Source organism: Electrona antarctica (genome assembly GCF_951216825.1).
Source record: "Electrona antarctica genome assembly, chromosome: 2".
In the NCBI taxonomy this organism is placed as follows: Eukaryota; Metazoa; Chordata; class Actinopteri; order Myctophiformes; family Myctophidae; genus Electrona; species Electrona antarctica.
Genome location: NC_136807.1, coordinates 28,850,131 through 28,866,015, shown reverse-complemented (window position 1 = coordinate 28,866,015; position 15,885 = coordinate 28,850,131). Strand labels below are relative to the sequence as shown.

Below are 15,885 nucleotides of genomic sequence, written 5' to 3'. Positions count from 1 at the left end.
GTGAAGTCAACTCAGCCTGCCGCCCCTGTCCACCTGTCGCAAAGACATAGGGGTGAGATGCTTGGGGAGTTGTGTGAGTGAGTGTGGAGATCTCAGGTAAGGGTGGACTGTCAAGATGAGGTGGGCATCAATGCTAGAGGGGTGTTTGTAAAGTAGAGACAGGGATAGACAGAGTGTCCTCTGGACCTTTTAGCCTCTCTGACGGAGCTGAGAGGGCCAGACGGGGGCTTTATAACTCCCCCCCAGGGGCCCCAGGTGACGCCATAATCCCTCTGGGGCGGGTGGGGCATGCAGGGGGGTGGGGGCGGCAACGCTCCACATCCCAAATTAAACAAACTTAACCCCTCAGTTTCCCCCTCCGACCCCCCAGACAGAGAGGGAGAGTCTATGAGGGGGAGACTGACAGGGAGTCAGTCCATAGGAAGGGGGGAGGTAACGAGGTGGTTGGAGACAGAGAAAGTGACTGATGAAAGAGAGAGGGATGCTCTCTTTCAGTGGGTGGAAATGAAGAACCAGAGGAGAGTAAGAGAACCCGTGGTGCTGTTGTCTTTGGCCTGTTTGTTCATCTACTGTCAAATCATGCCCGCCATGAGAAACAAACAAGTGCTGATGGCGATGGACGGAAAACACATGCATGTACAAAAACACACACGTTTGTACATACAAGCGCAACATGCATGCACGCAGGCACACACATGCACACGCGCACACACAGATAATACAGTGATCCACTTTTGGGGCCCCGGACGGAAGAGCCTAATGCTAACATCATTGAACTGACCCATACACTGAAAGGCCTGACCTCGTGAAACCATTGTCTCTGCAGCAAAGCATGTGATCATTAGCGCAATCGCAAAAGTGATAAAAATGTGGATGGACATAAAGGGTAGCCATATATACACGCAGACTTTATGATATGCGTGAGATTACAAATTCTGTGTGCCCTTCATAAATGACGTGATGAATTTATGAAGGAATCACCACATCTATTGTGTCAGTATTCAATCTATCGTGTCATATTCTGGGGTCCACAAATGATCGAACATTGCTTATAATGATTAAACATATCCGAATGCATAACAGCAAAGGACACAGCTAAGGGCAACGAGAGGCCAGGCAACATGAATGCCATGCAGGTTTGACAAAGAAGCAGAACGCAGGGCCTTGAATAATAATAATAATAATAATAATAATAATAATAATCCATGACCAACAGCAATGTAGTAATGATACCAGTCAGTGATGGACAAAGTGGTCAACTGCAGTTGACCACTTTGACCATTACTGACTGGTATCTCCTGTTCAACTATTACGCATACAGAGTGTTGATGTGTAACTCTACTTGAATTAAAGTACTGCTTTTAAAAATACTGAAGTAGCGGTATTCAAAAGTTCAAATTACAAATTAAGTACTTTTTTTTTTTTAAAGATTTGTTTTTTGGAGGCTTTGTATGCCTTTATTGATAGGGAACAGTAGTCAGACAGGAAAGGGGAGAGAGATGGGAGTGACACACGGCAAAGGCCATCGGGCTCAGGAGACGAACCCACGGCACGCCGTCTGGCTGGTTTGGTAGCCTAGGTGCCCAGACGGTTGGGCTAACCATCCGGGCCCATTTTTTTTTTTTTATATCAATTAAATTCTGTATTGAAATGTTGGCATGTCAACAAAATATTCATCACGACACAATGTAAGCTTGTAGATCTGCTAGTCAATGCATATGTATGTCTTTCCCTTCCTAAATGTAGAGTCAAAAGTATATTTGTCTTTGAAACGTAGTGTAGTTAAAGTTATCCAAAAACACAAATACCTAGTACTGAAGTAGATGTACGGTCTACCACTGGCAGCAGACGCAAACAATTAACAGATACAAATATATAGGGCAGTGCAACGAATGTCAAGGATCACTGAGCAGTGAAGCACACATCATATCGTCTCTGTTCAGGTGATTCATTATGTCCAAAACTGTTCATTTTCAGGAATTAAAAATAGCAGCACAAAGCGCATGCTTCGCACCACGTTTCGAGTTTGTGGAACTGCTACTTTTGATGCTTTTGGGTAACGCTGTAGTAGTAAGTAATTTAATTTACGGAAAAACTCAAAAAGTTAGAATATGCAGATAAGCAACGACAGCAACGAATTATTTGGCATGCATGGCAGTATCTGCCCTGTGCTCCCATTCTGACTGAGGCTTCCAGGCACTGCTGGTCCACTCAGAGCAGAACTGATTAGCCAGAGGTTTGTATTGTGTGTGTGTGTGTGTGTGTGTGTGTGCGTGCGTGCGTGCGTGCGTGCGTGCGTGCGTGCGTGCGTGCGTGCGTGCGTGCGTGTGTTTGTGAAAGTGTGAGGGCACTGCAGGAGGGGCCAGAGGCAGGCACACCCAGCCAAAGCCCTGAAAATTCTCTGCGAGGGGCCGGGGAAAGTGTGTGTGTGTGTGTGTGTGTGTGTGTGTGTGTGTGTGTGTGTGTGTGTGTGTGTGTGTGTGTGTGTGTGTGTGTGTGTGTGTGTGTGCAGGGGTTTATTGACAAGTCCAGGAGCATCGCGCTGACCAGTGGAGAACTGGGCAGGCAGGGAGATGAATGGAGAACGCTGAGCTCACCATTTTAACTCCCTTTTATAAGTTTGACAAAACACACACAATGCAAAATGCTGGCAGCACTGTCATATAGCTAGTGTGCGTGTGGCGTGTGCGTGTATGTGTGTGTGTGTGTGTGTGTGTGTGTGTGTGTGTCTGCGTGTGCGCGTGCGTGCGTGTTACTTGCACAAGCATGCAAGTGTGTAAATAATTATGGTTTCACTGGGTTGTATGAAAAGGATAATGAAATGACATGTGTAAAATATATGCATAGGGATATAATATGAGGATGTGTGTGTCTGTGTGTGCGCGGCTGTGCGCATGAGTGTGTGCACGCGTGCACGTTCTGAATGGAAAGCCATTTTCTTTTTCATAATAATATTCATAATATTTAGGAATGATATATTTACAAATGGCTACAGGCTGGTTTTGCCTCATTTAATATCAAAACACGACCAAAGCCAAAGATATAAGAAGATTGATAGTTAAATGCAACGAGTGTGTGAATACTATAGTAACCCCTCATTCAGTTCTCTCACTGGTTCATAAAGGATTGTTTTAAAAGGCCTAAAGGTAAATCTATTTCTCTAAAACCAGTATTGTAGGCTTTATTCTTTATCAGAGAACAGAATATGAATATAGATATATCAACTTTAAATTGAAGTGGTCAGAGTGACCGGTGATTTATGGAATATTACTATAATGTAGAAGAATTATTATCCTTAACCAGAATATCTGTTCATTGACAGGAAGTGAGGAAAACTCTTATTCTGTTAGGCCATGAAGGGCCCTTACTTACTCATGTAATAGAAATTAATCTGATATGTTTACTTAAGTAGAAAGTACATCTTTTGAAAGTGGAAATATGAAACCAAGTAGAAAGGTATTTTTGAGAGGTTCTATATCCCTACGTACACCCATTTCATGCTATTCATCATGTCAATATGATATCTATAAAGTCAACCCAAGACATTAAAGTAGATATATATAAGTATATTTACTTATAGTATGAATAAGCCACTTGAATTTATGTAGATTTTATACGAGTGGTTTAAACCTTTCTAAAGTTAGTAAAAGTTATCCCAAATTACCAGCATATGTTATAAATGCATGGAACACAGTTATGATAAAGTTCTGTTACCTTAAATCAAGTAGTCGGAGTCAAAGATATAGAGAGAGGTTGGAAGATAATTTTTTTATCTAAGTTCTTTTTCTCAAGTCAAAATACAATGCAGTAATTTCCAGTATCCAATGTGGGAGGTCTATCTAATACAGAGTTTGACTATGCTATATACTGTAGTGATGGATGACTTGAGGATTGACAGATCTTAGTGTGGCTGGTTGTCGTGTGATGATTGGTCCAAACCGATAGAACCGTCCAGAAAGCTCTGGAAGCTTGATGCAGTGCCCTGGAGAGACCCCGACCTTGGTTTAGAAAAGCCCCTTCCTCCGGTTTATCAGGGTGACGAGATATTGTTTTGCTCCTTGGTCAGTCACAACAAGCAGAGACACACAGTCTGGTTAAACAAATGCAAATGTACAGTATGTAGGTGGTAAGTGGCCTTGGAGGCTACGAGGAAGGTTCAGGGAGAACTTAAGTGAGTTGTTCGTGGTGAAGGGATCATAACTTTAATCAGATTGGTCATGGATACCTGAGAAATAGCTATCAAAGATGAATTTAGGTTTATAATAACAATAATAATAACACACATTTTATACAGCACTTAACAGTGCAAAGTGCATCTCAAAAGGAAAAAACTGATAACCACGCAGATCATATTAAATATATATATAAAAAAAAACACCACCTCTCCCCTCTCATGCAAGTAATTGACAATATATAAAGTCACAATACCAACTTTCATGAGGCAGTATTGCTTCATTAAAGAATATATGGTTGGCCCAGGCGGTGGCGTAACCGTCTGGGCACCCGACTGGTAATCCAGTCGCAGTGTGCCGCGGGTTCGACTCCCGAGCCCGACACGGCCTTTACTGCATGTCTTCCCCCATCTCTCTCCCGTTTCCTGTCAGCCTACTGTCTATCCCTTCAAAAACCAATAAAAGGCGTAAGCTGCAAAAAAAATATCTTAAGAAAAAAAAAAGAATATATGGTTTTCTTTATTTCCTTAAAAATGGATATTTTCCATTTCCTGAAAAATGAACATTTTTGAGTTATGAGGTTTCCTCTGGACAGCAACGATATATATAACGATATATATAACGATATATACTGTATATAGTTTTCTTTTTTTCCATTTCCTGAAAAATGTACATTTTGGAACACGATGCATTGTGAGAGTCTAGTTCTGCTTTTTCTGCTTAGGGCATCACAGTACTTCTGGTTGGTAAAAATGTTTTAACATTACTAACACTGACTCAAATCAGTGAGAGACCTGGGCCTGGACCGGCTTAGCGGTCCAGGCACCTTTATTGGCTGGTAATTCCAGCATGACAGTGTGTCGCGGGTTCGAGTCCCGAACCTGACGAACTTTGCTGTGTGTCTTCCCCCCATCTCTCTCCCTGTTTCCTCCTACTGTGATCTATCAATAAAGGCAAAAAAGACCCAAAAATATCTTACAAAAAAAAAGAAAGAAAAATAAGTAAGACTGGAGAACATTCTTAAAGCGGCACTTTGTAACTTTTCTTTAATGAATAAAATGTAAATGTGTCTAATCTGTATGGCAGAGTATGTTAATACAATACATTTTATACAATTGGGGTGGTTGTATATTGTCTCCCTGCTCTTCTATTGAGACATTTTTGATCGTGTCAAAGGTCATGTCTCAATCACCTAGACACAGGATCTGACACGGAGTTTGACCTGATGGTCAGGATTCAATGTATCCTCCGAGCACGCAGGCTGGCTCTATTAGCTCAATGTTCAAAATGTCAGCACTTGCCAGGAAACCGGGTTCAAACAGAGATTTGCAGAAAGCACGACACCAAGTTTTGTGGTAGCCTGCTTAATGAATAAAAAATACATTCAATGAAATACATAAATCTATATGTACATTTCTACAGTGATATCATACACACGGCATTCATTGCTATTAGGACATTTGTTTTCAATGGGTGTGTTTGTTTGAGTATAGTCATTATTATAGGGGTATGAAGCATGTGTTTGAGAGCAGATAGGAGGCCTTTGAGTGGATGAGATGTACACTGATCGACAGTATAGAGATGAGATATGATGAACTGATAAAAGCTTCACTGAACTGAGAGCAAAGAGCGAGGCGGTCTCTTTAAAATTTCAAAGCCTTCAGTAGCACGGTGTGCAACAGAATACCGCACACAAAGCAAAAGAACATGAATTCATTTACATGGAAAATGCAATATTGATGATATATGAACATTGTTTTCTCACTCGACAGTAAACAAACCAACATAAAGTATAATACATATACACGGTATATCTGCCTATTTCTAAAGTGACAATTAAAGACCTTTTTAATACCTCTAAAATGAAAACGAAAATAAAAATAAGACCATTACTACTTCAAAAGTAACCAATAAACTATACTATAAAAATGGTCAAACATTGGCCACATTTTAAATTATATTTTCAAATATTACCTGAAACGTTTGTGGCCTTTCAAAGAAATGTAACGACACCAAAGGCTTTGCCCAGATGATTAAATTCCAGGCATTGTATATAGTATAATATATTATACTGTAGTCAGTGTAGTGTAGGCTATATGCCCACACCGAGTACAACAGAACACTGATTTGGCCTAAAAGGCAACCAAAGGCATGGCATCCCAATGCCTTCAAGGCCTGAATCAACATCAATATACCGGTAGTATTAAAGAACTGTGTGTGTCCGTGTGTGTGTGTGTGTGTGTGTGTGTGTGTGTGTGCACGGTCGTGCGTGCGTGCATTTGTGCGTGTGCGACGTGCGTGTGCAATTTGTGCATGCGCTCGTGTGTTAACAGTAAACACATGCACATTAACACACATGCATTCATTTAGTTGTTGTCCTGTTGTTTGTTAGCCTGCTTGGCTCTCATGGCATTCTGGGTGACCGTGGACAGTGAGGAGCGTGACACGCTGGCCGTCTCCACCATCTCGATGTCCTTGCAGGTCAGACAGGCCACCAGCTTGTGGCGAGACGCAGCCGCTGCAAAGAAGAACTCGTGGGAGATGCCGGCCAGCATGGCGCCGATCACCGGGCCGATCCAAAACACCTGCGGTGCGGGCAGTGGTGGGGAAAGAGCTCACATTTTATACCCTATTGTAGAAATACTCAGTTACAAGTACATGTCCGGAATTTCTAAATTTACTTGAGTAAAAGTACAAAAGTACCAAAAGTAGAAAGTACTCATTATACAGAATGTCCGATTTCACAATTCTTCTAATGTATTTACAATAACAAATATTTTGAAAAAAAAAAAAGCAAATCTACAAGCACAACACATTATGAGCTTGTAGATCGGCTATTTTCTAATGGCCGACATGTATGCAGGACTGATGGTCCGTCCGTCCGTCATGCCTTGTGATACGCTCCATATATGGCCTTCAGTCCGTCACGCCTCGTGACACGCTCCATATATGGCCGTCTCCATATAGGAAGATCAAGACACTGGTCTCTTCAAACCCTGGGTAGCCATACATGGGCTGAGACTGGATCTTCACCTAGATGGAGCCGGCCAGCAACTCTACATCTGACCTCAAACCCATATATGGAGCTGAATCAGTTCGTTTTTCCCGGGAAGGTTCGATGCCGTTAGCTGTCAGCTCATCCTCTTCCCGGGGCTTATATCAGAGGCGTATCTACAATAAGGCGAGGGCAGTCGTCCGCCTGTCCAAATCCATTTCTGGCCTGGCCAAAATCCATACAATGAGAAAAAAAGAGGACAAAAACAAGACCTGAGAACTATTAATGGACAGCTGATTGGCCGTTGCGGTAGAGCGCGACCCTCAATCACCCATTGGAATGTAAATGCATGCCTTTCAGCCTTTGTATCCTACTCGTCTGTCAGGTATATCTCTTTGAAAACCTTTAGTGCTACGATTGTGCGCAGGGAGACGACTATTAACACATCTTGCCTGCCCAAAATGTAATTCCTGGAAACGCCACTGGCTTATATTGCACATGATTACATAAGAGGAATGTTCTGGAACATCAAGTAACAATCATAGTATTTTGCCAACCCTAAGTTGTTTACCAAAACACCTATTTACCGAGCCAATTTGGGATGCCTCACCCAACTCGTAGCTGTTGGTTTCTCCTTTAACCATCAATAACACAATAACAACAATAACACAGATAACGGTGACCTGGTACATGCTGACCTGGTGTCATGGACATCATGTGGCTGTCACATACTCATACACTTGGAAAACAAGTTTACTGTGAGCACAAGCAAAGCCTATAATATACAAGTACACATAAGTACAGAGAGTATTCGTGCATGTCATATGAGTAGATTAGAGTTACAATATGGTTACAATATCATATAAGTCAATGAGAATAAGGCACTCTATATTGAGTTTCCACAATAGGAGCTGACCTGTACTGACATTCCATATATTGATCCTTCCTCTTCGATGTCTCCCTTTTGACTGATACCTGTCCGTTCAAACTCTAGATGGGTCCGCCTGGCCTTACTATAATTACCACATATTTTATTAAAAAAAGGAAAAAAAAGGTCCACATATGGGCATTCCCGACCCAGACCTGTTGTTTCTCACCCTCAGGGCATCTCTGGTTTAATTGAAGTATAATATTTGCCTCTGAGATGTAGTGGAGTAGTAGTAGTACAGACATTTGGAAATACTCCAGTAAAGTAAAACAATTAAAAAAACTCAAAAGGTGTACTTCAGTACAGACTATAAAGTACATTTACTTAGTTACTCTACACCACTTGGTACGGGCAAAATGGTGTAAATATCCATAGACATGGAAATACCAGTGAGGCCTATACAGTATACGCTTGTTTAGATTCTGATTTTGTGTACAAAGCCTGTCTTCAAAGTAAAAGTCTCAGTTAAACACAGAGGTTGATGGATGTCAGAGGAGGGTCTTACCCAGTGGTTTTCCCAGAAGCCAACGATGATGGCTGGGCCCAGAGCACGTGCAGGATTCATACATCCCCCAGAGAATCTTGCCTGGACAACGATAACAATACAACCATTCAAAATGTGGGGGCAGGGGATCAAGGATTTTATGCGATGGGGTGAGGGTGCCTAAATGGTAAATGGTGCAATTGTAGAGCGCCTTTGTCCAAAGCGTTATACAGTGTGCAATACATTCACAGACACAGGTGGCGGAGGAAACCATACAAGGCACCAACCTGCTCATCAGGAGCAGTTACGGGTTCAGTGTCTTGCTCAAGGACACTTGCTCGACACCAACCCAAGAGGGGCCGGGATCAAACCGGAAACTTTCTGGATACCAAGCGGCCGCACTACCTCACGCTGGTTCTCAATTCACCTTCACCATATTCACCCCGGTGGGGTGGCGTTTCTCTCAACCCCGCCAATATGACCTGAGAGCAAAATGACCACTGTGTGAATTAGGGCATTAAGCAACTAGTCGACTAGTTTACTAGTCGACTAGGCAACTAGTCAACTAGTAAAAATGACTAGAAGTGAATGCCCTAGTGTGAATATAGTCACATATATAGTCATATAGTGGTCTGTAGACCACTGTGTCCCAAATTTGTGGGTCACGGACACATTGTTGTGGGTCCCCTTAGTTTTTGTTTCCTACATTTGTTTGTTAATTATTATTTCTAAACATTTTCAAAAAACATTCCCAAAAAAGCTAAACTTTTCATGAATTAATAACAAAATCCAATGATTTTTATGTAATGAAGAAATGAAATGATAAATTAGAACAAACAAGAAGTATTGAAAATAGGCAATCTACAATCTCACAACGTGGCGCGAAGCAACACGTTGTGAGCTTGCAGATCTGCTATTTTCACTAGCTTGGGTTCCGGGCGAATACCTAATTTCTGTTTTGGGTCACGGGCTGAAACGTTTGGGAACCACTGCTGTAGACCATAGACATAAAGGTAGACGCCTCCTTGGGCTCTGGGGCGTGTGTATCTCAAGAGTAGACGCCTCCTTGGGCTCTGGGGCGTGTGTATCTCAAGGTAGACGCCTCCTTGGGCTCTGGGGCGTGTGTATCTCAAGAGTAGACGCCTCCTTGGGCTCGGGGGTGTGTGTATCTCAAGAGTAGACGCCTCCTTGGGCTCTGGGGCGTGTGTATCTCAAGGTAGACGCCTCCTTGGGCTCTGGGGCGTGTGTATCTCAAGAGTAGACGCCTCCTTGGGCTCTGGGGCGTGTGTATCTCAAGGTAGACGCCTCCTTGGGCTCTGGGGCGTGTGTATCTCAAGAGTAGACGCCTCCTTGGGCTCTGGGGCGTGTGTATCTCAAGAGTAGACGCCTCCTTGGGCTCTGGGGCGTGTGTATCTCAAGAGTAGACGCCTCCTTGGGCTCTGGGGCGTGTGTATCTCAAGAGTAGACGCCTCCTTGGGCTCTGGGGCGTGTGTATCTCAAGGTAGACGCCTCCTTGGGCTCTGGGGCGTGTGTATCTCAAGAGTAGACGCCTCCTTGGGCTCTGGGGCGTGTGTATCTCAAGAGTAGACGCCTCCTTGGGCTCTGGGGCGTGTGTATCTCAAGGTAGACGCCTCCTTGGGCTCTGGGGCGTGTGTATCTCAAGGTAGACGCCTCCTTGGGCTCTGGGGCGTGTGTATCTCAAGAGTAGACGCTTCCTTGGGCTCTGGGGCGTGTGTATCTCAAGAGTAGACGCCTCCTTGGGCTCTGGGGCGTGTGTATCTCAAGAGTAGACGCTTCCTTGGGCTCTGGGGCGTGTGTATCTCAAGAGTAGACGCTTCCTTGGGCTCTGGGGCGTGTGTATCTCAAGAGTAGACGCCTCCTTGGGCTCTGGGGCGTGTGTATCTCAAGAGTAGACGCCTCCTTGGGCTCTGGGGCGTGTGTATCTCAAGAGTAGACGCCTCCTTGGGCTCTGGGGCGTGTGTATCTCAAGAGTAGACGCCTCCTTGGGCTCTGGGGCGTGTGTATCTCAAGAGTAGACGCCTCCTTGGGCTCTGGGGCGGGTGTATCTCAAGAGTAGACGCCTCCTTGGGCTCTGGGGCGTGTGTATCTCAAGAGTAGACGCCTCCTTGGGCTCTGGGGCGTGTGTATCTCAAGAGTAGACGCCTCCTTGGGCTCTGGGGCGTGTGTATCTCAAGGTAGACGCCTCCTTGGGCTCTGGGGCGTGTGTATCTCAAGGTAGACGCCTCCTTGGGCTCTGGGGCGTGTGTATCTCAAGAGTAGACGCCTCCTTGGGCTCTGGGGCGTGTGTATCTCAAGAGTAGACGCCTCCTTGGGCTCTGGGGCGTGTGTATCTCAAGAGTAGGCAACATGGAGGCAAGCTTTTGCGGAAGCATAGCAGAAGCTTGCCAACCTTCCGTGTGCGTCACGGAAGGGGACGTTCGGTAGGCCCGTCTATATCATTGCCTGTCTAGATCAGACAGGCAATGTAAACGTTTGTTTTCTCATGCCAATAAAGCTCATTTGGATTGAATTGATAAATCCCGGAAAATATGCGCTGTGATTGGCCAGTAATCACTTGAGCGGCAGCGATGCAGCGTGCATTCCACACTTCCGCTTGACTTCCGCCTATAACGCTGGAGAGTCGAGACACGTGTCTCCAATGAACTGCAGCAGCCAATGAGGCATCTATTTGTTTTAATATGCTGTAGACCCCCAGCAGGCGTCCTATTGGGTTTTAGGGCGTCCCCAGATAAATGATGGACAGTTAGGAATCATTTTGGACCCTTACACTAGGTCTGTAACTCTGTACAAGTGTACAAATGGAATGGTTCCATTTGCACACTCTCCGAGTTGAATGAACACTGAGGATTGTAAGGTGTAGAGTAGGATGCCAGAGATGAAAATCACTATCAAATGACTATCCGTGTCCTGACTCCTAATGCATATCAGACTGGGGGTCCCTGACATTAAAATATGGAGAATCACTAGTCTACACCTGTGGTACTGGTAGACTAGTGGTTGTAATGCCCCTCTTTTTACTAATGCGCAGACCTTTTTATTTTATTTATATATATTTTTTTTAAGTTAATGCAATCCAAATTGAGAATTTCTGTGCCAAAATGTACTGTAATAGTCCATTCATAGACTTTATTACAGTCATTACAGTTCAGGTTATACATCCGCTTCTCATTCATCTTAAACAAAAGCTTGTGAGGTCCAATCCTGCCATGCCTCTATGGTTGATTTTGTGCTGCTGTCCCCCCAAGACCTTGACCTCATTGTCTCTAAAACACTGGTTCCCAAACTTTTCTGGTCGAGACCCAAAAGAGAAATTAGATGTTTGCTGATTATTCTTTTTTTATAGAAAATAGAATGGGATTTTTATTTGAGTCGTGACCCATACAAATGGCTCTAAAGGATGGTTGAATCAGTGCTTTTCTCACCGCCATCAGAACTCCAGTGGTGTGGGCGAATCCAATGGCCAGGTTCCCTGTGTCTGTGCTCTCCCTCCGCCTCTGGCCCTCCACCGCGTACACAGTGAAGACCAACTGGAAGGTGCACAACACCTCCATGCCCAGAGCCTGGGCTGCGTTCACCTCCAGAGGCACCTGCAGTTTGCCACGGAGGACAATTCAACTCTCCTCAAACAAAACAAACTATATGATATTTCTTCATCATTTCACCCAAAATGTTTACAATATGACTATTGACATACAAATAACGCTGTCTGTGGCTTATGTAACACAAGAGGATTAAATGACGTAGGCCAATTTGTATTTTGACTTAGGCAATTGTAAACCTGACTTAGGCAATTGTAAACCTGACTTAGGCAATTGTAAACTTGACTTAGGCCAAATTATTTGTGGAGGAACTGACTCACTCCAGACTTAGGCGAGACAATGTTAAGGCCTATTCATACTCCACACCACAGTAAAAACAGAGAGATGTGTTTGGGTGAGCGGTGAATCGCTTACCACCACCCATGTTGTAGTTGAGTATGAATAGGCCTTTAGGCCCCAAAAATTGGCCCAAGTCACATTGTCTTTGACTGAAGGCCTATATTAATTTTTCAGTGATAAGGTGACCAAGCAACTCACCACCTAGGTCACCTTATCACCTAAAACTGGAGTATGACTAGGCCTTTAGGCAACATAAAATGGCCTATAGGTCATACTCTTGACATATATGCCATTTTACTGGGGCGGGAACCAGGCGCGTAGCGCGGATACAATTATTGACTGGTCAAATTAGAATCGTGAGCGGGGGGCTTGGGAGGGGGCGGTCAGCGCAACTCCGGCGATAGGTGTGAACGGTTTTGCCGAATTGCTAATGGAGAACCATTTAAAACAAAGACAGCTTGCTGTGGTTCACTACTAACAGAAATGTGCATGCACAGGGGGTGAATAAGGACTGCTATCTCTTGTTGTTTTTCTTGTTTTTTCGCTCCCGTTTTGTTTTTTTGTTATCAAATGTTTTTTATTTAAGACAAAATAGCACAATACGCTCCCGTCTTTTCGAAGTTAGACTGGGCCAGTTCTAAACTGACTGGGACACGGCCCGGGTGGCCCAATGAACCCTACGCCAGTGGCGGGAACAGCATGATCTTTTCAACAAGGATATAGGCGACTTTACCAGAGGTAGTCAGTGTTATGAAGAGTTGATTTTGGCAAACAAAATAACATAATAAATGGGCATTATTTTAAGACAACACAGAAGTTTGAAGATCAAACCTTGTTAACGAAGTAGTCTGCGGTGGATTTGAGTGGCAGGGCCAGGTAGAGGGCCCCGGCTCCCAGACAGCCTCCCATACACTGTGCGCTAACGTAGGCCACACCCCGGAGCACGTCTATTCTCCTTGTAGCCATCATGGTCAGGGTCACAGCGGGGTTCACCTGACGGCAGGGGAAATAAACACATTATCGCTGTTGGGTGAGGAGGTATCGTATGTCCAAAACAATTACTTTTCAGGAAAAGGAATAAAGAGCCATGAGGACTGACCGATACAGTCAGATATCTCCATATATGGGCACAAACGTGACACAGATACTGTAGATACAGATATGACAAAGCCCTAAAGGCTATGACAGAGACAGAACTTTCACTTTTAAAATGTTTACAACTCTATTTTTGGGAAACACTCATGTGCTAAGAATGTGGAAATACAATATCGATATACAGCATATATACTCCAAAATGAAATTCAAACAGCCACAAGGCCTGGTGCTGCTGACTCACCTGAGTCCCACTGATCTCTCCAAAACAGTGGCACAGTGCAACTATGACCACCCCTGCTGCCAGGGCCGGGTACAGGGGTCCCACGGGGGCCTCTTCAGGGCCTGGCACAGAGGCCCCTAAAACGGTACTCACTAACACCAGGGTGCCCAGCAGTTCTGCAAGCATGGCACGCCAGAACTGCCGGCTACGGAGCTCCTCAGAGGGAAGGGGGCAGTGACACAGAAAGCCCATGTTTATCATTAAATTATAGCTTCCATATCGGCACATCGTTCTCATCACAGGCTCACAGCTATTCTGTCACACTGGAAACAACTTTACTTATAGCTGATAAAGTACAGTCCATATCTAGTGAGTAGAAATAAAGCAACTAATTACACTTTCAAGTTTCAACTGACCCTCAAGGTTATGTCACAATTGTTTTTAAAATGTAGTATGTGCCAAGAAAGAGCAATGCAAAAAGTGAGACTTTTTCTCGATTGTGGACTTCAAGACACATTAACCCTTAAAATATGACGACATCTTCCTCTAGAGAAACAACCTACTGACAATAACTAAAAATAAAATGAATATCATCTGTTATTGTTTACATTTACATGTTCTTTCTGAGGCGCACTAGTTATGTTGCAGATAGGTAAAATACTAACATATCCTTTGAAGTGCATTCATGAAGAGAAAAGTACACAAAATACCCTATGGTGAATGCAAAGTTGTAAAACTAAGTAGCTTACCTCATGCAGTGCCATTTCAAACAAGTGATGCTGTTTCTTCTGTCTGTCTGTATGTCTGTCAATCTGTCCAGATGGCTGTGTCTTTACTTCCCGTCGTGTGTGTGGTGAGGTTTTATAAGGGTCTGGGGGTCTCTAGGCAGCACAGCTCATCACCTGTTCTGAAGTATGAGTGTCTGCAGTGTCCTTCAATGACAAACAGCCTCTTCTCTCTCTCTCTCTCTCTCTCTCTCTCTCTCTCTCTCTGTAGTCTCTCACTCTCTCACTGTACTCATCATTCTGTGCCAAACCGTGCAAGGCAAGTTCATGTATTGTCCTGCACAAATTGATTTAACTCTGATACTCTCTTTATGCTTTTTATTATCATACATTTTTCATAGACCCTATAGCCCTATAACAGGCTCAATTGTTGGACAGATGACAGCCAAGATTTTAGGACAAAGGTTGTCTTTATTCCCTTGCTACCACACACTGCTTGAGGTAATAATGTGGTAGATAGCCAGTGCCACAAGGAAACAAAGCATGAAATGGCAGATAACAGATCTGTCATCTCTCCCTGAATGTCTTGTGGGGATGACCGATTCATCCTGTGTGCTTCGATCAACCCCGATGCACAACAGGTGTGTAGTCACGCCCACAGCTCTGAGTCTCTGTCATGATCTGCCTTTTGATGTTTTGTTTCCTTGTGGACGTCTACTATGCCTATGGTAAGCAGTGTGTGGTCGCATGGGAATAAAGAGAATGTTAGTCCTGAAACCTTGGCCGTCATCTGTCCAACTGTTGAACCCGTTACATACGTTACGCACCCTCCTTTTTGCCCTCTACATAACACATCTCCATTGTGAGCTTGTAGATCGACTATTATCAGAAAAAATACAAATACAAGTTTTAGAATGTTTAAGTGGTTAATGGCAAGGTTCCCCCCCGTGTTATGTTCCTCTGCCAGTCCTCTCTAATTTGGAGAGTCCTCAGCACATGTTGCCTCACACAGTTCCTAAGCCTGATTTTCATATGAATTAGGAGAGGGAAGCGACCATTACGGAGAGTGAATGAGTGTGTGTGTGTGTGTGTGTGTGTGTGTGGGGGGGGATACTGAGATAAGATAGATTGTCGTAGTGTAGGTCATCATGGAAGTAAAGCAGTGATGACAGAGGTTAAAGGTCAAATGTGTTTGCTCTGAAGTGTACTAAATGCTTCAAATTGTAACTTGAATTAAATGGTGTCATCATTGAATCATCTGGACACGCTCGAAATCTCCATCCTGTCCGTTATCAAAATGAAATCTCATCACCCCCCCCCCCCCCTCCAGCTACTTGTGATCACCATGGGGACAGCAGCCACTTTCA

General features: G+C 44.0%; 2 protein-coding genes across 3 annotated transcripts in view; both read right to left on the bottom strand.

Moving 5' to 3' along the window:
* mipb (major intrinsic protein of lens fiber b) overlaps window positions 1-3,840 on the bottom strand; it is a 6,220-nt gene extending 2,380 nt beyond the window's left edge. Inside the window, exons 1-2 of one of the 2 annotated variants that reach the window (XM_079491555.1) lie at window positions 3,715-3,840; window positions 1-33 (exon numbers count right to left, since the gene is read on the bottom strand). The exon at window positions 1-33 is cut by the window's left edge and continues 584 nt beyond it. The gene's annotated coding sequence lies outside the window, so the exon portion shown is untranslated. Of the gene's footprint in view, window positions 1,227-3,714 lie in introns of those variants that run through there. The other variant, XM_079491556.1, reaches the window with a different exon arrangement.
* A 2,614-nt stretch (window positions 3,841-6,454) lies between these two features.
* On the bottom strand, window positions 6,455-14,006 carry LOC306914527 (aquaporin-4). The gene is made up of 5 exons (XM_079491597.1): window positions 13,815-14,006; window positions 13,310-13,471; window positions 12,023-12,187; window positions 8,601-8,681; window positions 6,455-6,757 (listed from the first exon to the last, which is right to left on the bottom strand). The coding sequence occupies exons 1-5, from the start codon at window positions 13,977-13,979 to the stop codon at window positions 6,539-6,541; spliced, it is 792 nt and encodes a 263-aa protein (XP_079347723.1). The 5' UTR covers window positions 13,980-14,006; the 3' UTR covers window positions 6,455-6,538.
* Between the last annotated feature and the right edge of the window lie 1,879 nt (window positions 14,007-15,885).